The following is a 22,617-nucleotide window of genomic DNA, read 5'->3' on the forward strand; positions in this document are numbered from 1 at the left end:
CTTTCATCAGGCTTAGCCTTTAATTTTTTTATACTCTTGGCCTTCTGAGAGAGCATCAAACTAATGGAAAACATTAATGCTGCTAATGTAATTATACAGTCAAAAGTTTTCATCTCATCGCTTTATTGTCTCTTTGTCAATTGTACCAAGTTTTTAACTAATTTAAAATAGTTCTTTCCATTGTAAATGTAAATGTTTATTTTCTAAAAATTAGGAAGGGGAAGAAAATAAAAGGAAGACAAGAAACTATTCATAATTGCCCTGCTAAGTGATAACGTCTGCTACTTTGGAATATTTCTTTTGAGTCAGCCTTTGTATCTCCCTCCATTTCTTCCAGTTGTGGAATCTGTTATTTGCTATACATTTGCCCATGGTACAGTACTTGAACACAGTGGATACAATCTTTACACTCAAGGAATTCGAAGTTTAATGTCTTTAAAATTATCTTTAAAAGTTAATTTTGCTATTATAGAGAAATGCATTAGCCATCTTTACAAAAATTACAGACAAGCCTCAAGTTTCCAATCCATTCCGTTTTCTTCATCGTTTCATAGATGTAACCACTGTTACCAGCTTGTGTTTAATTTTTCTATGATTTTGTGTATGTTATTATAGATTTTTCTCATCTTATTATGGAATTATTTTTCAGTAAATTGAACGTCTAGTCAGTCAAAAGTGCATTTAATACACCTAGCCTTCCAAACATTATAGCATAAGCTAGCCTACCCTTCCTTGTGCTCAGAACATTTATATTAGCGTATAGTTGGGCAGAATCACCCAACACAAGCCTTTTTTTAATAGTAAAGTGTTGACTGTCTCATGTAATTTATTGAATAACTGTAATGAAAGCAAGAAACAAAATGGTTATCTGGGTACAGAATAGTTTGAGTGTATCTATTTACCCTTGGGAAGGTGTGGCTGACTGGTAGCTGTGGCTCACTGGCTCATTACCGCTACCCAGCATCACAAGAGAATATTGTACTACATATTGCTAGCCTGGGAAAAGATCAGAATTCAAAATTCAAAGTACATTTTGGCTTCTATTGAATGCATTTTGCTTTCGCATCATGATAAAGTTGTAAGTTGAACCATTATAAGTTGAAGACCATCTGTATGTTTGTATATAAAGAAAGCATATGGTTTCTTCTTTAATGTAAAAACTGTTATATAGTACTTGCAACTAGCTTTTCTCATTCAATCTGTTTGTAATGTAGGGAATCTCTTTTAGTCTTTTAAATTGCTGTATAGTGTTTCATTTTATTGCTATGTTGCCATTTCCTATTCACGGACTTTTTTTTTTTTTTTTGGCTATGCTGCAGCATGAGGATCTTTAGTTCCCTGACCAGGGATCAAACCCATACCCCCTAAAGAGGAACTGCAGAATCTTAACCACTGGACCACCAGTGAGTTCCTTGATGGATGTTTAGATTTCCAATTTTTTTCTCTATTACAAACAGTGCTGGAACTATTTCCATATGGTACCTTACTAAAATGTGCAGTGGTTTCTCTAACAAAGGTACAGGAAAGGGAATTAGTGGATCTTAGTGCGTATGTGGTTATCTTTGAGATTTTACTATTTGTATTGTTCTTAAAGTTGGATCTTATAGCAGTTTTTATCAATCCTCTCCCAACCAACATGTTATTATTATTTAATGTTTTATTTTATACTTGTCAAATCCAAAAAGTTATATTACTTTATGGAGAAGTAGAATATTCTATAGAAATATGATTCAGTTTACATATATTTTTACTATATTCTTTCCTCACCATCTTTTTAAATCTCTGGCTGTTCTGAGATTGTTTTCCTTTATCCTGAAGAATATCTTCACAAATGCCTGTAATGGAGGTGGCTTGCTGATAAAACTGTCCCTATTTTTGTTCACTTGTTTTAATTTAGCCTTTTTTTGTTATTTTTTTGACACATACACACCGCTTCATGCTCTATTTTTGGCAGCACCGAGTCTCTGCTGCTGCGTGCGGGCTTTCTCTGGTTGGGGGAGCCGGGGCTCCTCGCCACTGGCAGTGCACAGGCTGCTCGTTGTGTTGGCTGCTCTGGTTTTAGAGCACAGGCTGTAGGTGCACGGGCATCAGTAGTTGCAACACATGGGCTCAGTAGTTGCTACTTGCTGACCCCAGGGCACGCTGGATTCAGTAGTTGCGGCCCAGGGGCTCATCACTTGTGGCTCATGGGTCTTAGAAGGGTGCAGACTTCAGTAGTTGTGCCGAGGGGGCTTCATTGCTCCACAGCATGTGGAATCTTCCTTGACCAGGGATTGAACCCATGTCCCTGCATTAGCAGGTGAATTCTTATCCACTGCGCTACCAGGAAGCGTAGCCTTACTTTTAAAATTTTTTATTTACTTATATATTTGTTTGGCTGTGTTGAATTAGTTGTTGGCTGTGTTAGTTGTGCCATGCAGGATCTTTTGATGCAGCGCACAGACTGTCTGGTTGCAGCATGAGCCTCAGGAGTGTGGCGAGCGGACTCTGGAGCTCCCAAGCTCAGTAGTTGTGGCCTGTGTGTTTAGTTGCTCTGTAGCATGTGGGATCTTAGTTCCCCGACCACTCCATGGTGGATTCTTTACCACTGGGCCACCAGGGAAGTCCCACTCACTTTCTTTTTTTAAATTACTTATTTTTAGTTTTTTATCATGGTAAATTTAAGCATAGCTGAAAGTAGACCAAACAGTGTAATGAAACCCAGTTATTACTACCCCTCAGCTTCCATAGTTATGGACTTTTGCTATTCATCTCTTCCTTGTTTTGTGTCTCCTTTCCTGCTAGCATATCTCATCATGAGATCTGTAAATACTTTAGAATGTATTTCCTGTAGAAGAGCTTTTTAACAAAATAAACTCAATACTAGTATGATATTTAACTAATGTCTTGTAATAACCAGTCCATGTGAAAAGCTTCATTATCTCAAATGTTGTTTTATCATTTACTTTCATTCTTAAGGGTTATTGTTTTCAAGTAGCACAATTGTAGGTTGACAGTAATTTTCTGTTACTGAGAAATCTGTTGTAAAGTCTGATTATTTTACTGGGTGAAGGGTTCTTTTTCAGTGTTTGCTTTTGAGACTCTTGTTGCCTTTAGTGTTCTGCAGTTTTACTGTCTTGTGTCTGGGTGTGGATTTGTTGATCTCACTTGGGTATTTTGTGCTTTGTGGGACAAGGGGTTATTTTTAACCATTCTAGGAAAATTGCAACTATTATCTTTTTCTTTTAAGACTTTGAAGAATGTAAGAACTGCATATTCAGAAACATAAAATGTGTACATGTAGAACATGTACAGTTTAAGTGTATAGCAAACGTCTTTGTAACCATTTCCCACATCAAAAATAGAATATTTCATTGAAGAGGAGTCAAAGAAGTGGAAAGATATCCCATGTTCTTGGATTGAAAGAATTAATATTGTTAAAATGGCAATACTACCCAAAGCAATCTACAGGTTTAAGTGATCCCTACAAAATACCCATGATGTTTTCCACAGAACTGGAACAATAATCCTAAAGTTTATATGGAACTATAAAAGACCCAGAATCCCAAAGCAGGAGGCATACCCTCCCAGACTTCAAACAATACTACAAAGCTACAGTTATCAAAAACAGCATAGTTTTATTGGTACAAAAACAGACATATGAATCAATGGAACAGAATAGAGAGCCCAGAAATAAATCCACACACCTATTTCAGTAGTGATCACACTGAAGTCAGTGTTTGATAGAGGAGGCAAGACTTCAAATGGAAAAAGACACTTTCTTCAACAAGTTGTGTTGGAAAAGTTGGACAGCCATAGGTAAATCAGTGAAGTTAGAGCACACCCTCACACTGTACACAAAAATAAACTCACAATGGCCTGAAAACTTAAATAAAAGGCCTGACACCATAAAACTCCTAGAAGAAGACACAGGCAAAACATTTTCTGACCTAAATCGTACCAGTGTTTTCTTAGGTTGGTCTCCCCAGGCAATAGAAACCAAAGCAAAAATAAACAAATGGGATCTAATCAAACTTGGAAGCTTCTATACAGCAAAATTAAACATAAAATGAGAAGACAGCCTACAGACTGGAAGAAGATATTTGCAGATGATGCAACTGACGAGGGCTTAATTTCCAAAATATAAAAACAGCTCACCCATTTCAATAACAATAAGAAAAAAATAACAACAGTAAAAAACCTCCAAGCAAACCAGTCAGAAAATGGGCAGAAGACCTAAATACATATTTCTCCAAAGAAGACATAATGGCCAATCAGTTCAGTCACTCAGTCATGTCAGACTCTTTGCAACCCCATGAATTCCTGCACGCCAGGCCTCCCTGTCCATCACCAACTCCCGAAGTTTACCCAAACTCATGTCCATTGAGTCAGTGATGCCATCCAGTCTTCTCATCCTCTGTTGTCCCCTTCTCCTCCTGCCCCCAATCCTTCCCAGCATCATGTTCTTTTCCAATGAGTCAACTCTTCGCATGAGGTGGCCCAAGTATTGGAGTTTCAGCTTCAACATCAGTCCTTCCAATGAACACTCAGGACTGATCTCCTTTAAAATGGACTGGTTGGATCTCCTTGCAGTCCAAGGGACTCCCAAGAGTCTGCTCCAACACCACAGTTCAAAAGCATCAATTCGTCGGCGCTCAGCTTTCTTCACAGTCCAGCTCTCACATCCATACATGACCACTGGAAAACCCATAGCCTTGACTAGACGGACCTTTGCTGGCAAAGTAATGTCTCTGCTTTTTAATATGCTATCTAGGTTGGTCATAACTTTCCTTCCAAGGAGCAAGCGTCTTTTAATTTCATGGCTGCAATCACCATCTGCAGTGATTTGGAGCCCCCAAAGATAAAGTCTGACATGTTTTCCACTGTTTCCCCATCTATTTCCCATGAAGTGATGGGACCAGATGCCATGATCTTAGTTTTCTGAATGTTGAGTTTCAAGCCAACTTTTTCACTTTCCTCTTTCACTTTCATCAAGAGGCTTTTTAGTTCCTCTTCACTTTCTGCCATAAGGGTGGTGTCATCTGCATATTTATTGACATTTCTCCCAGCAATCTTGATTCCAGCTTGTGCTTCTTCCAGCCCAGCATTTCTCATGATGCACTTTCCCATGAAAAGATGCTTAACACCCACAGTTATTAGAGAAAAGTGAAAGTGTTAGTCACTCAGTTGTATCCGACTCTTTATGACTCCATGGACTGTACCTTGCCATCTCCTCTATCCGTGAAATTCTCTAGTCAAGAACCCTGGAGTGGGTTGCCATTTCCTTCTCCAGGGGACCTTCCTGACCCAGGAATTGAACCCAGGTCTCCTATGTTGCAGGCAGATTCTTAATTGAGGTACCACATCACACTGGTCAGAGTAGCCATCATTATAAAGTCTACAAACAACACATGCTGGAGAGAGTTTAGAGAAAAGTGAATCCTTCTACTCTGTTGGTGGGAATGTAATTGGTGCAGACAAAAACTAAAGTTTTATTTTACCTGTTCAACTTTGTATGAGCACAGCTACATTCTACTCTTTCTTCCTTTTTCAGTACTGTGTTTGTGGGATTCATCTTTGTTTTAGTGTTGCTGTAGTTTTTCTTTTTCGTCCATCAATTGTTTTTTCAAGTATTTTTTTCTTTTTCTTTAGTATTCCCATGATGTGTATGTTGATGTACTTAATGATGTTTTACATTTCTCTGAAGCTCTGTTCATTTTCTTCAGTTTTTTTCCCACTCTGTTTTCTAAATTGCATAATCTCTCTTAATCTATCGTCTCTTTCACTAATTCATTCTTCTGCTAGTCTACATGTACAGGCTTTGAGCCCCACTAGTGACTTCATATCAGTCACTGTACTTCTAACTCCAGAATTTCTATTAAAAATAGCATCATTCTCTGTATTGAAATTCTATATTTGTGACATTGTCATCATACATTCATTTTGTTGTTATTCATTCACTAACTTGTGTCCGACTCTCTGTGACCCTGTGAACTTGTAGCACGCCAGGCTTCCCTGTCCTTCATGGAGTTCACTCAAGCTTATGTTCATTGAGTCGGTGATACCATCCAACCATCTCCTCCTGTCACCCCATTCTCTTCCTGCCCTCAGTCTTTCTCAGCATCAGGGTCTTTTCCAGTGAGTCAGCTCTTCCCATCTGGTGGCTAAAGTATTGGAGCTTCAGCTTCAGCATCAGCCCTTCCAGTGAATACTCAAGGTTGATTTCCTTTAGGACTGACTAGTTTGATCACCTTGCAGTCCAAGGGACTTTCAAGAGTCTTCTCCAGCACCATAATTTGAGAGCATAAATTCTTTGGCGCTCAGCCTTCTTGATAGTCTGACTTTCATATCTGTACATGACTACTGGAAAAACCATAGCTTTGACTAGATGGACCTTTGTCGGCAAAGTGATGTTTCTGCTTTTCAATGTGCTGTCTAGGTTTGTCACAGCTTTCCTTCCAAGGAGCAAGTGGCTTTTAGTTTCATGACTGCAGTCACCATCCTCAGTGATTTTGGAGCCCAAGAAAATCAAATATGTCGCTGTTTGCACTTTCCCCCCATCCTTTTGCCATGAAGTGATGGGACTGGATGCCATGATCTTAGTTTTTTTAATTTTAAGCCAACATTTTCACTCTCCCCTTTCACCCTCATCAAGAGGCTCTTTAGTTCCTCTTTACACTCTGCCATTAGACTAGTATCATGTGCATATCTGAGGTTATTGATATTTCTCCCAGCATTAATTCCTGGCATTAGTTAATTAAGTAATTAAGTCTTAATTCCAGTTTGTGATTCATCTAACCCGGCATTTCTCATGATGTACTCTGCATATAAGTTAAGCAAAGTGTTAGTCGCTAAGTTGTGTCTGACTCTTTGTGACCCCATGGACTGTAGCCTGCCAGGCTCCTTTGTCCATGGGATTTCCCAGGCAAAAATACTGGAATGGATAGCCATTCCTTTCTCTAGGGGATCTTTCTGACCCAGGGATTGAACCCGGGTCTCCTGCATCGCAGGCAGATTCTTTACTGAGCCACAGGGGTATCTTAAGTTAAATAAGCAGAGTGACAATGTACAGCCTTGATGTACTCATTTCCTGATTTTGAACCAGTCCATTATTCCATGTCAGGTTCTAACTGTTGCTTCTTGGCCTGCATACAGGTTTCTCAGGAGACAGGTAACGTGGTCTGATATTCCCATCTCTTTAAGAATTTTCCAGTTTGTTGTGATCCATACAGTTAAAGGCTTTAGTGTAGTCAGTGAAGCAGAAGTAGATTTTTTTTTTTTAATTTCCTCACATCCAGTGAATGTTGGCAATCTGATCTCTCGTTCCTTTGCCTTTTCTAAATCTAGCTTGTATGTCTAGACGTTCTTGATTCACATACTGTCGAAGCCTAGCTTGAAGGATTTTGAGCATTAACCTTGCTAGCATGTGAAATGAGCACAATTGTTTGGTAATGTGAACAGTGTTTGGCATTGCCCTTCTTTGGGATTGGAATGAAAACTGACATTTTCCAGTCCCGTGGCCACTGCTGAGTTTTCCAAATTTGCTGACATACTGAGTGCAGCACTTTAAAAGCATCATCTTTTAGGATTTGAAATGGTTTGGCTGGAATTCCATCCCTTCTGCTCTTTGTTCATGGTAATGATTCCTAAAGCCCACTCCAGGAATCATTCACACTCCAGGATGTCTGGCTCTAGGTGAGTGACCTCACTCTTGTGTTTATCCAGGTCATTAGGACCTTCTTTTATATAGTTCTTCTGTGTATTCTTGCCACCTCTTCTTTTCTGCTTCTTTTAGGTCCTTGCTGTTTCTGTCCTTTATTGCATGAAATGTTTGCTTGGTATCTCCGGTTTTCTTGAAGGGATCTCTATAGTCTTTTCCATATTGTTTTCCTCTTATTTCCTTGTACTGTTCACTTAAGAAGGCTTTCTTTTCTCTCCTTGCTATTCTCTGGAATTCTGCATTCAGTTGGGTATATCTCCACCTTTCTCCCTTACTTTTTGCTTCTCTTCTTTCCTTAGCTATTTGTACGGCTTCCACAGACAACCACTTTTCCTTTTTGCATTTTTCTTGGGGATGGTTTTGATCACAGCCTCCTGTACAGTGTGATGAACCTCCATCCATAGTTCTTCAGTCACTCTGTCTGCCAGATCTTATCTCTTGGATCTGTTTGTCACTTCCACTGTATAATCATAAGGGGTTTGATTTAGGTCATACCTGAATGGTCTAGTGGTTTTCCCTACTTTCTTCAATTTAAGTCTGAATTTGGCAATAAGGAGCTCATGATCTGAGCCACAGTCAGCTCCAGGTCTTGTTTTTGCTGATTGTATGGAACTTGTCTGTCTTTGACTGGAAAGAATGTAATCAATCTGATTTTGGTATTGACCATCTGGTGATGTCCATGTGTAGAGTAGTCTGTTACGTTATTGAAAGAGGGTGTTTGCTGTGACCAGTGCATTCTCTTGACAAAATTCCCTAGCCTTTGTCCTGCTTCATTTTGTACTTCAGGGCCAAACGTGGTATCTCTTCCTGCTTTTGCATTTCAATCCCCTATGATGAAAAGGACATCTTTTTTTGGTATTTGTTTTAGAAGGTCTTGTAGGTTTTCATAGAACCACTCAACTTTAGCTTCTGTGACATTAGTGGCTGAGGCTTAGACTTGGATTATTGTGATATTAAATGCTTTGCCTTGAAAATGAACCGAGTCCATTCTGTTGTTTCTGAGATTGCACCCAAGTACTACATTTCAGACTCTCTTGTTGACTATGAGGGCTACTCCATTTCTTGTAAGGAATTCTTGCCCACAGTCATAGATATAATGGTCATCTGAATTAAATTCGCCCATTCCCGTCCATTTTAGTTCATTGATTCCTAAAATGTCGATGTTCACTGTTACCATCTCCTACTTAATTGTATCCACTTTACCTTGACCTAACATTTCGGATTCCCATGCAGTATTCTTCTTTATAACATTGGACTTTGCTTTCACCACCAGATGCACCCACAACTGAGTGTCATTTCTGCTTTGACCCAGCCTCTTCCTTCTTTCTGGGGGTGTTTATCCCTTCTTCCCCAGTATCACATCAGACACCTTCTGATCACGGGGCCTCATCTTCTGGTGTCATACTTTTTGCCTTTTCATACTGTCCGTGGAGTTCTCGAGGCAGGAATACAGGAGTAGTTTGCCATTCCCTTCTCCAGTGGACCACATCCATTCCTTTACTTCTTTAATTATGATATCCTTTAGTTTTTTGAACATATTAGAAATGGCTCCTTTGAAGTTTTTGGCTGTTAAATCCAATGTCTTGTGGCTCTCACAGGAAGTTGTCTGCTTTTTTTCCACCCCTGGTGTATGGGTTATACTTTCCTGTTTCTTTGCACAGTTGTAGTTTCTGGTTGGACATTTTATATAGTATTGTAGTGACTCTGGGTACTAGTGTCCTCCTTTTCCCAGGGTTTGTTATTATTATTTGCTTATTTGTTTAATGACTGGGTGAATTAATTTAGTGAACTGTTTTGCTCTGACTGTGTTAAACATCTGTTTGTGTTCCTGGGGGGTGCAGACTTGGATATGTCCACATGTACCCTGGGATGACTGTGTTTTCGACAGGGCCCTCTTCCCCTCTTGCCTTGACCACATCCAGATGTTAAACTCTACAACTTTCCAGCTGACTGCTCGGTTGATTTCAACAATGCCCTAGGATATGAATTGCTTCTCAGCCTGATTTTTTTTTTTTCATGAGCTCACTTGAAGGCATAGATTTTTAGGTCACAGCTTGAAGTTTGTTTTGTGACCACAGGAGGGATCATCCCAGCTGTTAGGAAGAACCTGATTCTCCTTATTCATTTTTTTTTTTCCATTTATTTTTATTAGTTGGAGGCTAATTACTTTACATCATTGCAGTGGTTTTTGTCATACATTGAAATGAATTAGCCACGGATTTACATGTATTCCCCATCCCGGTCCCCCCTCCCACCTCCCTCTCCACCCGATCCCTCTGGGTCTTCCCAGTGCACCAAGCTAGCTGGTTTCCACTTCAGCCTGTGTGACTCCTCTCATTGGTCTTTCACCACAGGCTCCCTGGTTTTGAGACTGTGCTTAGGTTTGGATTTAAGACACCGTTACAGACGAAGTTGGTTTGGGGGGAAGAGATCCTTAAGACCTGCTCTACCTCCCTGTCAGATCTCTTGCTGAGCTCTGACACTGAGAAGGAATGGCAGCGGTGTGCTTTTCTTCTGTGTGACACTCCCAGTTTAGTGACTGAGCCCTCATTGGAAGAGTGTACGGTAGCCTCAAGTCTTGTCTTACCTTTCCTGTTGCAGGATCCCAGCTTTATAAAGTGGCTGGTTGCAGGGCAGTCTGGGTCCTAGTGTTTTCAACACGCGGCAGCAGCAAAGGTGCTCTTTACTGTGAATGGCAGTTGGGTGGAGGAGGGCTGCACGTATTGGCTGCACTTACCTGGAACTTAGCTATAGCATCAGGTAGCTTTGGGAGGATAAGAAGTGCTAATGTCCTGTCCCTCCTAGGCAGATGCTCTCTGAATGGTAACTGTGTTTAGGTCACCCTGTTGTTCTTGGCAGTGCCAGCCTGGAGTAGAGTTCCAGTCTCACTGAGCTGAGAAGGGAAGAAGAGATGGGGCAGATTTTGGTTCCAATACCACATAGTATTGTTTTTCTTCTTGAGCTTTAGTAGATTTTCTTGAGTGAGTGTTTCTTCATTTCTCTTGTGCTCTTAGTATCATTTCCAGATACTTCAAATGGTTCATTTTAAATAATTTTCAGCAGTTTTGCTGGGGATTCAGGTCATAGAGCTCCTTACACTGTCAGTCTGGAAGTAGAACACGGAGAAAACTTTTGAAAATATAAGTCAAATCCACAGCCTTTCCTGTCTCTAAAACTCTGGTTCTCTTCATTTATTTTACAAAGAAAGCCAAAACTAGAGAGGTTCAACAGTGAGGGACATATGTATACCTATGACTGATTCATGTTGATGTTTGGCAGAAACCAGCACAATTCTGTAAAGCAATTATCCTTCAATTAAAAAATAAATAACTTAAAGAAAAAAACGCCAAAACTGTTCTAGTGGCCTGTGATGAATCCTTCCAAGATCCTGAACCCCCACTCTGACCTTATCTGAAATTGTTCTTCTCCTTGCTTATTCTGTTCCAGCCACTCTGAATTTGCTGTTCTTCAACCATTTTAGGCAGTTTTCCTTTTTGGGGTTTCTCTACTGATTTTTTTCTTGCCTTTTCTGTTCTTTTCTCAGATTTCAGTTCAGTTCAGTTCAGTTGCTCAGTCATGTCAGACTCTTTGCGACCCCATGGACTGTAGCACACCAGGCTTCCCTGTCCGTCACCAGCTCCCGGAGCTTGCTCAAACCCATGTCCATTGAGTCTGTGATGCCATCAAACCATCTCATCCTCTGTCATCCCCTTCTCCTCCTGCCCTCAATCTTTTCCAGCATCAGGGTCTTTTCCAATGAATATTCAGGGTTGATTTCCTTTAGGATTGACTGGTTGGATCTCCTTGCAGTCCAAGGGACTGTCAAGAGTCTTCTCCAACTCCACAGTTCAAAAGCATCACAGTTCTTCAGCACTCAGCTTTCTTCATGGTCGAGCTCTCACATCCATACATGATCACTGGAAAAACCATAGCTTTGACTACACAGACCTTTGTTGGCAAAGTAATGTCTCTGCTTATGTCTCGGCTTTTTAATATCCTGTCTAGGTTGGTCATAGCTTTTCTTCCAAGGAGCAAGTGTCTTTTAATTTCATGGCTGCAGTCACCATCTGCAGTGATTTTTGGAGCTCAAGAAAGTAAAGTCTGTCACTGTTTCTCCATCTATTTGCCATGGAGTGATGGCACCTGATGCCATGATCTTAATTTTTTGAATGTTGAGTTTCAAGCCAGCTTTTTCATATGCATGGCTTATTCAGGTTCCTCCATTAAATATTACCTTCTTAATGAAATCTAGTTCAATTGGCTCATTTCCATTGCATCCTGACTTTGGTACCTTCTATTAATTTGAGCAAACTGGGAGATAGAGAAGGACAGGGAAGCCTGGTGTGCTGCAGTCCATGGGGTCGCAAAGAGTCAGATACAGCTTAGCGATTGAACACACACACACACACACACACACACACACACAGCGTTATCACCTGTTATCATACTTAATATACTGACTTATTATGACTTTTGTTTTGGGTTTGAATTGGGCCGGGAAACCAAGATGGAAATATTTGCCCTTTAGGGTCACTAAAGTATCTCAAGGACTTAGACTAGAATTTGAAACAAGAGCTTAATAACTGTTTATTGAACCACTAAGTGAGTGAAGGATACAATGAACTTTTAGGTAGCAAAAACCTTCACTGGTCAACCATCTGACTTTCTTAATAAAGTGAAGATCTTTTTACCTAGAGAGAATCATAGGTAATGTTATTGATATACTGGATACAGTTAGAACAACCAGTTAGTTTTCTTGTAAGAAAGCTTAAATATGCCTTAAAAAAAAGATAAGCTCTCACCCCCTCAAATAGACTAATCATCATTAAGTTCTGCCTACTATACTTTCCATAGTAGAACTCTTTACCAGATTGGCTTGAATTAGATACTTTTGCTTGAACTATTTTAAATATGTTTGAAAACTTTTATTTAAAGGAAAGTTGTAGCAAACTTTTTTTCTTTAAAACTGACTTTTCATAAAGTGATCATCTTCAAATTTTTTATACATGTAAGTTTTCATAGTGTTAGGTTTTTGAAAACATACTTGTTTGCAAAGGTCACATTTCTTTATGGCTTTGTTTTCGATGGTTTGTCATCTTTATTGTCTTTATATAGCTGATAAATTGGTAGATTTTATTGAAGAACTTCCCCAAATTAACAATCACATTGCTCTAACTATGCAAATGAATACTACATGCAAGTTAGAAATTATTTTTTAGTAGTGTTACATAATAAGAAAATAGAAAAACCTTTGCCTTTTTCAGTGATACATTCAGAGAAGTGTGTTACTATGCTGTGTATTTGCTGCATGAAGACTTACAGAGATTGGCTCAGTTTTGTTCAGTGACTCTTCAAATATGTGCTTACACATTTATGGATGAATGAAGAGGTACTTTCCTTCAGCTCCCTTCCTTCCTCCATCCTTTCTTGTTTTCCTTCTATTTGACACATATTTCTTAAGTGTTTGCTCTCTGCCAAGAATTCTTCTAGGATTTTTGGATACGCTAGCAAGCAAAACAGTCTCTGTCCTCATGGAGTTTGCTTTCTGTTGGATAAACATTGTTTGTCTCCTTCCAGCCTTATCTGTCCCTTCTGTAGAAACTGCTTAGGGGACGTCATATATTACGTGAAATGACTTGTATGCTGATGAGTGCAGGGAATTCCCTCACAGTCCAGTGGTTAGCACTCACTGCTTTCGCTGCCGTTACCCAGGTTCAGTCCCTGGCTGGGGAACTAAGATCCCACAAGCTTCACAGTACTGCCAAAAAGAAGAAGATATGAAGTACAAATAAGTTGCTGAATAAAGAACAAATTGGTGTGGAAGTAGAGAGCAATTCCACATAATTGATTTTTTTTTTGTATAACTGCAGCTTAACCTTTTATGAAAGAGACTTTAAATTCGTAGGTAGATATTTTTCTGTAAGAAAATGTCTAAACATGATGTTTATTTCTATGAGAAAATAAGTAAGCTTTCCTGACTTTGGTGGAGGCAATCTTGAGTTCTATTGTAAATGTACATTCATGGTATATGTTATTGATACTTTGGTATTTAATCTGAAAAGGGGAAGAAGTACTGCCACTGAAACTCAGTTGACTTACCTTGCTGTTTCACTTAGCAAACTGTTCATAGCTACCATTCAATCTGCTTTTGCCTTTGTGTAGTTTATATATGCTTTATGAAGTATATGCCTAATACAGAAACAATGACCAAATTAGAATGTTGTTTCCTATTTTTGAAGAGGATTGTCAGTCAAGACTGATGTATAACGAACAAGTCATTCCTTCTTTTATTCATATTCATTCATCAAATACTTGAGTGCTGTTTATCCGAGGCCATGTGTAGCTGCTTGGTACGTGTGACACACCAGTTAACTTCTCTCCTGAAGCTTCCGTTCTATTGAGAATAGACTGATTGTTAAAGAAACAAGAATTTATAGTTACGAAACATTGACTAAGTAAAATGTAAGATGTGTGGTATTGTACTTAAATAGGTTTTTGAAGAATATTAGTTTATAATTCTGTGTATATATTGAATGTAAGGTTTTAATGGAAGCTTAAGGTGCTGTTCTTGTTTTTTTTTCTTTTCTTTTGTATTGGGGTATAGCCAGTTAACAAACAGTGTTATGATACCTTCAGGTGAACAGTGAAGGGACTCAACCATACATATGCATGTATCCAGTCTCCCCCAAACTTCCCTCCCTTCCAAGCTGCCACATGACACTGAGCAGAGTGCCTTGTCCTGTGCAGTAGGTCCTCACTGTTTGTCCACTTCAAATATAGCAGAGTGTACATGACTACCCCAAACTCCCTAACTGTACCTTCCCTCCAGCCCTCCCACTGGCAACCATAGGTTTGTCCTCTTAAGTCTGTGAGTCTCTTTCTGAAAGTTCAGTTAAGATGCCGTTCTAATTACCATTCAAAATGTGTGTGTATATATCATATCTATAAATAGTTTTTCTATTATGTGTAATTATAATGTACATTCCTGTATAATGTATTCAGGAATGTAATTTCTATGTAACTATTCAGTGGACTTGTATTACACACACATTTAACTTACCACAAATTCATTACCAGATTGAAAGAAAACTGGAGCATTAATTAATTTAAATAAAGTAATGAAATACTTCTTTCAAAAGTTCTGTGTATTATATACTGCATTTGTGTGTATAGTGTATATTTTAATTTTTTAATAAAATATATGTAACATAAAGAACTATACAGAAAAGAGGTTAATGATCCAGATAGCCATGATGCTGTGATCACTCACCTAGAGCCAGACATCCTGGAGTGTGAAGTCAAGTGGGTGTTAGGAAGCATCATTATGAACAAAGCTGTTGGAGGTGATGGAATTCTCGCTGAGCTATTTTAAATCCTAAAAGTTGATGCTGTGAAAGTGCTGCAGTCAGCATGCCAAGAAATTTGGAAAACTCAGCAGTGGCCACCAGACTGGAAAAGGTCAGTTTTCATTCCAATCCCAAAGAAAGACAATGCCAAAGAATGTTCAAATTCTTTGAGTGCACAATTGGACTCATCTCACACGCTAGCAAAGTAATGCTCAAAATTCTCCACGCTAGGCTTCAGCAGTACGTAAACTGAGAACTTCCAGATGTTCAAGCTGGATTTGGAAATGGCAGAGGAACCAGAGATCAACTTGCTAGCATCCTTTGGATCATAAAAAAAGCAAGAGAATTTCAGAAAAATATCTACTTCTGCATCATTGACTACACTAAAGCCTTTGACTGTGTGGATCACAACAAACTGGATGGAAATACCAGACCACCATACCTGCCTCCTGAGAAATCTGTATGCAGGTCAAGAAGCAACAGTAAGAACCAGACATGGAACAACAGACTACCTCCAAATTGGGAAAGGAGTAGATCAGGGCTGTATATTGTTAACTTGCTTATTTAACTTGTATGCAGAGTACATCATATGAAATGCCAGACTGGGTGAAGCACAAGCTGGAATCAAGATTGCAGAGAGAAATCAATAACTTCAGATACGCAGTTGACACCACCCTTATGGCAGAAAGCGAAGAGAAACTGAAGAGTCTCTTGATAAAAGTCAAAGAGAGAGAAAAGGCTGGCTTTAAACAACATTCAAACAACAAAGTTCATGGCATGTGGTCCCATCAGTTCATGGCAAATAGATGAGGGAGACAATGGAAACAGTGAGAGACTTTATTTTTCTGGGCTCCAAAATCACTGCAGATGTTGACTGCAGCCATGAAATTAAAAGACGCTTGCTCCTTGGAAGAAAAGCTATGATCAACCTAGACAGCATATTAAAGAAGCAGAGACATTCCTTTACCGACAAAGGTCCATGTAGTCAAAGCTGTGGTTTTTCTAGTAATCATGTATGGATGTGAGAGTTGGACCATAAAGAAATCTGAGCACCAGAGAATTGATGTTTTGAACTGTGGTTTGGAGAAGACTCTTGAGAGGCCCTTGGATTGCAGGGAGATCCAGCCAGTCAATCCTAAAGGAAATCAGTCTTGAATATTCATTGGAAGGAATGATACTTTGAAGCTCCAATACTTTGGCCACCTGATGCAAAGAACTGAGTCATTGGGAAAGATCCTGAAAATATGGAAGACAGGAGGAGAAGGGGATGACAGAGGATGAGACAGTTGGATGACATTGCCAACTAGATGGATGTGAGTTTGAGTAAGCTCCGGGAGTTGGTGATGAACAGGGAAGCCTGGCATGCTTCAGTTCATGGGGTCACAAAGAGTCGGACACGACTGAGCGACTGAACTGAACTGAACATAAAGCTTGCCACTTTATGTATTTTTGAGTATACAATTCAGTGGTATTAAGTACATTCACAATGTTATTTTACCATCAGCACTTTCTATTTCTAAATTTTTTTGTCTTCCCAAACCAAAACTCTGTACTTATTAAACAGAAGCTTCCTATTCTCTCTTCTCCTCCCAGCCTCTGTTCTACTTTCTGTGTCAATAAATTGCCTATTTTAGATACCCCCTGTCAGTGAAATCGAACTATTTTTGTTTTTGTTTCTGGCTTATTTTACTTAGCATAATGTTTTTAAAGTTCATCCACATTGTGCATGCTCAGTCACTTTAGTCCTGTCTGACTCTTGTCAATGGACTAGAGCCCACCACGCTCCTCTGTCCATGAGATTTTCCAAGCAAGACTACTGGAGCGGGTTGCCATGCCTTCCTCCAGGGAATCTTCCGGTCAAGGAATTGAACCTACGTCTTCTGCTTTGCAGGAGCATTCTTTAGCTACTGAGCCACCTGGGAAGCCCTATCCGCATTGTAGCATGTCAGAATTTCACTCCTTTTATGACTGAATGACATTATATTGTATGTACAGACTACATTTTGTTTATCCTTTTATCTGTTAATGGATAGTTGGGTTGTCTGTGAATAATGCTTCTATGAATATTTGTGTGCAAGTATCTGTTCAGGTCCCTCCTTTAATTCTCTTGGTATAGCCCAAAAGTAGAATTGCTGGATCAGATGCTAATTCCATGTTTTACTTTTTGAGGAACCACTAAACTATTCTCCATAGTGGCTTCAGTTCTTGACATTTTGTAGTGTGTTTTACATAGATCTTTTGAAAATGGTCTTAAGTATAAAACCATGTATGTGGCATCTTATGAGTGATAAGGAACTTTTGAGCATGATTTTGGGTATATTGTACAAAATAAATATTTTGTACACTTACTACATGGGAGTCTTTGGTGATACAGGAGCATTTTTATGTATGTTAAATATATACTGTGTTGTGATAGCAGTTGCAGGTAATATAGGGGACAAGAACTGAGATAATAAAGTAGAGATTTCCTGTATAACTTAACTTTTTGAAACAGTAATGTCATTTTTACTTTCAGGACATTTACACTATATATTGAAGAGAATGTCGCTGCGCCTTCAGTTAATCATAGCTTTGGTAATCCTTACCATTTTGGAAAGGACATGGACTTTGAAGCTTACAGTCTTACTTTTGCATTGTCTTTAACACTCCTCATTTTATTTATTTAAATTTTTTTATTTGAGTATAGTTGATTTACAGTGTTGTGTTACTTTCTGCTGTGAAGTTAATCAGTTATTCAGTTATTCATACACATGTATTTACCCTTTTATAGCTTCTTTTTCCATATAGGTCACTATAGAGTATTGAGTAGATTTCCCTGTGCTATGCAGTGCATGTGTGTGCTGAGTCACTTCAGTTGTATATGATTCTTTGCGACCCTGTGGATTGTAGCCTGCCAGGCTCCTCTGTCCATGGGATTCTTCAGGCAAGAATATTGAAGTAGGTTGCCCTACCCTCCAGGGGATCTTCCCGACCCAGGGGTCGAACCCACATCCCTTATGTCTCCTGTGTTGGCAGGTGGGTTCTTTACCAGTAGCAGCATCTGGGAAGCCTGTGCTATACAGTAGGTCATTATTATTTATTTTATATATAGTAGTGTGTATGTCAGTCCCAGTCTCCCAATTTATCCCTCCCCTCTTATCCCCCTGGTAACCATAAGATTAAACCCCTAATTTTATATATAAGAAAACTGATAGTGACAAAACTGGGTCTGTAAACCGGGATTCCTGAATTGTTTATATGCCGTTAAAAAACTTATATTTTGAAATAATTATAGATTCATAAGATATTTCATTTTCCTAATTATTAGCACAAGTCAAATTTAGTTTTCCTAAAGGAGATAAAAATAATTTTTAATTTAATTTTTTTGCTATTTAAATTGCAGAAAGGTTTGTCATAGCAATACAGATAATACAGATTTTCAAAATGAAATTAGTACCTCCATTTTGGAGGTACGATATGGGTTAACGTTTTGGTGGAAAACCTTTAATATGCTTTATTTTCTTTGAGAAACAAAATATACACATACAGATTTTTATATATTTATATTGAAGTTATTTATATTTATGTTAGTTATTTATATTTATATAAATAAATATATTTATTTATATTTATGTTAGTTACTTTTACAAATTTTTAAAAATCTGTATAATAAACATCTTTTTGATTCAACACACATCAACTTAATGGCTGTATCATTATTTGCATAATGATTTGCCAACTGATGGACAGTTAACATTGTTTATAGTTCTACTCTTACGGGCAGTGCTGCAAAACCTACAACAAAGTACTTGCGGCATATTTGAGTATTTATGTAGAATAAATTCGTAGGTGGTTTAAAGGAAGGGTTAAATGCACAGATTCTGGGGCTAAGACTTCCTGGAATGAATTCAGGAACCACCACTCAATAGCTGTGCAGTTTAAGGTAGGGTGGGGCTTCTCTGGGGGCTCAGATGGTAAAAAATCTGCCTGCAATGCAGGAGACCTGGGTTCTATCCCTGGTTCAGGAAGATCCTCTGGAGAGTTCAGTTCAGTCCAGTCGCTCAGTCGTGTCTGACTCTTGGCAATCCAGCGGACTGCAGCATGCCAGGCCTCCCTGTCCATCACCAACTCCCGGAGTTTATTCAAACTCATGTCCGTCAAGTTGGTGATCATCTAACCATCTCATCCTCTGTCATCTCCTTCTCCTGCCTTCAGCCTTCCCCAGCATCAGGGTCTTTTCCAGTGAGTCAGTTCTTCACATCAGGTGGCCAAAGTTTTGGAGTTTCAGGTTCAGCATCAGTCATTCCAGTGAATATTCAGGACTGATTTCCTTTAAGATGGACTGGTTGGATCTCCTTTCAGTCCAAGAGACTCTCAGGAGTCTTCCCCAACACCACAGTTCAAACGCATCAATTTTTCGATGTTCAGCATTCTTTATAGTCCAGCTCTCACATCCATAGATGACTACTGGAAAAACCATAGTCTTGACTAGATGGACCTTTGTTGGCAGAGTAATGTCTCTACTTTTTAATATGCTATCTAGTTTGGTCATAAATTTTTTTCCAAGGAGTAAGCGTCATTTAATTTCATGACTGCAGTCACCATCTGCAGTGATTTTGGAGCCCCCAAAAATAAAGTCTGACACTGTTTCCGCTGTTTCCCCATCTATTTGCCATTAAGTGATGGGACCAGATGCTATGATCTTAGTTTTCTGAATGTTGAGTTTCAAGCCAACTTTTTCACTCTCGTCTTTCATTTTCATCAAGAGGCTCTTTTGTTCTTCTTTGACTTTGTCTCAGTTGTATCCGAATCTTTGCCACCTCATGGACTGTAGCCCGTCAGGCTCCTTTGTCCATGGGATTCTCCAGGTAAGAATTCCCTGAATGGCATATCCTGAATGGCAGCCCACTCCAGTATTCTTGCTTGGAGAATCCCATAGACAGAGGAGCGTGACAGGCTACAGTCTATGAGGTGGCAAAGAGTCGGACACAACTGAGCGACTAACACTTAAGGCAAGGTACTCTTTGTGCCCGCATTTACTCTTTGTGAAGAGGAACTTACCTCAGTGATGATCTCTGCTTTGTGGGGAGGCTAACTTTGACATGCTGGTGCAGGGAAAATGCTATCTCACTGTTTAAAACTAAAGAGGTTGATCATCTTTTTGTATGTTGTAATCATTTGTACTTCTTTTGTGAACTACTAATCATATTCTGTTATCATCTTTTCTTCTGACTTATTTGCCTTTTAAACATTGCTTGTAAGATTTCTTTGTATATTCGGGACAGTAACTCTTACATATAGTGGATGTATCCTTTACTCTGTTGCTTGCCTTTAATTTTGTCTTTCTCTTTTTACTTTGCTAAGTTAATCATATTTATCTTTTATGAATTTATGTTTTTTTCTTAGGAAGACTTTCTGTATCCCAAGTTTTTAAAAAATTCTATTTTCTTCTAACACTTTAATAGTTTATTTCACTGTATAACTCTTTAGACAGATCATCTAGAATTTATTTTGATTGCAGTGTGAGATGGCTATATACTGTTTCTTTCTCAAAATAGATAGAACAGGATCCTGTTACTCTTTATAAATTGGGTCCATCCTTGACATACTGATGTTATGTCTCTTTTATCAAATATTGAAATCTTATTCATGGTCTGTTTCTAAATTCCTTATTTAGTTTTTTTGATCTATTGTCTGTTTTTGTATCAGTATTAAATTATTTGTTACTATAGCTTTGTGATACAGTTCAATATCCAATAGCACAAATTCCCAAGTTGCCCCTTGAAGAATTTCAAAGCATTTCTCATGCATTTACTCTTTCATGTAAACTTTAGAATTAACTTGTCAAATTATGTACATAAACAAAAATCTCTGTTATTTTGACATAACTTTTTAACAGTGACTTTTGCCTAAAATTCTCAATCTCCATAATCTAAAAAGATAAATTATTAATTTTTAAGAAAACTTTGAAACATGGAGGTCTGTTTGTTCTCTTCCCCCTTTCTCTAGGCTGTTAGCATTTCTGCAATAAAAAGGAATATTTTCATTTGTTTAATACGTGCTTATTTTCCCAGAAGTGAAATTTTTCTTGGCATGTTAATACCTATTTAATTGTAAACGACTAGCTTCTGTGGCACATTTTTTCAGCTCTTATATTTTCTGTGGTTATGGTTTGATATTAACATGTAATGGACATCTGAAGCCTCTCTTCTTTATTAAACTTATTTGTAAATTAGGACACCTTTTAGACTGCTATAATATTGTTAGTTACATGGCAATATTACTACTAGCTTTTAGGTCAAAGATGAGACAGTTTAAAATATAGAATATGTTTTAAGATGAATGTGCTTCTGTATAGTATTTATTACTCTAAAATGTGCTATGATTAGTACTGGTTTTGTATTAAATGTTATAGCTGAAAAAAGGAAGTTCTTTTCTCTTAATGTTGAATCTAAAAATGTAACAACCTCTCAGGTCTTTTATCTTGACATGCAAAATGTTCAGAATTCCATCTTCTGAGATGATAGCAAAAATGGATCTGATTAATATTTTTCAAATTTGCTGATAATATGATTCTTGATTGTTGAAAATGCCATTGTTTTTCAGTAGTAAGCAGTATATTTTGTTTTTTTGTCATGCAGGTCTTTGAAGTTCTACAGTTTAGTTCTCAGTGCTGAACTTCCTTCTCCCTTAAATTATTATAAACTTTTGCTGCTGTTTAATAAAAGTGAAGATGTCTCGCAGTCCTGACGCGAAGGAAGACCCTGTGGAATGTCCTCTTTGCATGGAGCCCTTGGAGATAGATGATATCAACTTTTTCCCTTGCACCTGTGGCTACCAGATTTGCCGCTTTTGTTGGCATCGAATTCGCACTGATGAAAATGGGCTTTGTCCTGCATGTAGAAAGGTAAATGCTCCAAAATAACTTTGCGTTTAGTTTTTTCCCCCATGCCTTTGAGTAAGTTGATTTAACAGAATCCACACAACTCAGGTGAGATAAAGTGTGACATTATATTTTTAATATATCATGAAGTGTAAAGAACACTGCCCTGGGAGTCAGAGTCTCAACATTATGGTTAACTAAGTATATTACCTTGCTAAAGTCATAGAACCTCTCTGGTTGGCCTTTAGTTTTCTTATCTGAGGAGATTGACAGTCAGTGGTGGTGGTGGTGGTGTAGTCGCCAAGTCGTGTCTGACTCTTGGAACCCCAGGGACTGTAGCCTGCCAAGCTCCTCTGTCCATGGTATTCTCCAGGCAAGAATACTGGAATGGGTTGCCATTTCCGAACCAGGGGATCTTCCCAACCCAGGAATCGAACCTGGATCTCCCGAACTGCCGGCAGATTCTTTAGCAAGGATTAGGAGTAGTGAGAGGCAGTAGATTTAGATAGGATGGTGTCAAATTGGAAAAACACAATCAGTTTTACCTCTGGGGAGAAATTTGATTTAGTTTTCTAGTACAAAATAGAGAATTTTTGACGTTTACTGAGAAAGAGTGTGAGTTAAAATGACAAGAGAAATCCTGGTTCAGAAGGTAGCACTTACTCATTTGTTTACAATTCTAGGCTGATAGTGCTATCCCTATTATACAC

General features: G+C 38.6%; 1 protein-coding gene across 7 annotated transcripts in view; it reads left to right on the plus strand.

The window, feature by feature from the left end:
• Positions 1-22,617, plus strand: part of CNOT4 (CCR4-NOT transcription complex subunit 4) — a 148,912-nt gene that overhangs the window by 47,801 nt on the left and 78,494 nt on the right. For all 7 annotated transcript variants that reach the window (XM_070465350.1, XM_070465344.1, XM_070465355.1 and 4 more), the window contains exon 2: positions 21,666-21,931. In XM_070465350.1, coding sequence (XP_070321451.1) covers positions 21,758-21,931 — 174 coding nt within the window. In that variant the 5' untranslated portion in view covers positions 21,666-21,757. The remainder of the gene's footprint in view (positions 1-21,665; positions 21,932-22,617) is intronic.

This window comes from Odocoileus virginianus, chromosome 1 (assembly GCF_023699985.2).
Source record: "Odocoileus virginianus isolate 20LAN1187 ecotype Illinois chromosome 1, Ovbor_1.2, whole genome shotgun sequence".
Lineage (NCBI taxonomy): Eukaryota > Metazoa > Chordata > Mammalia > Artiodactyla > Cervidae > Odocoileus > Odocoileus virginianus.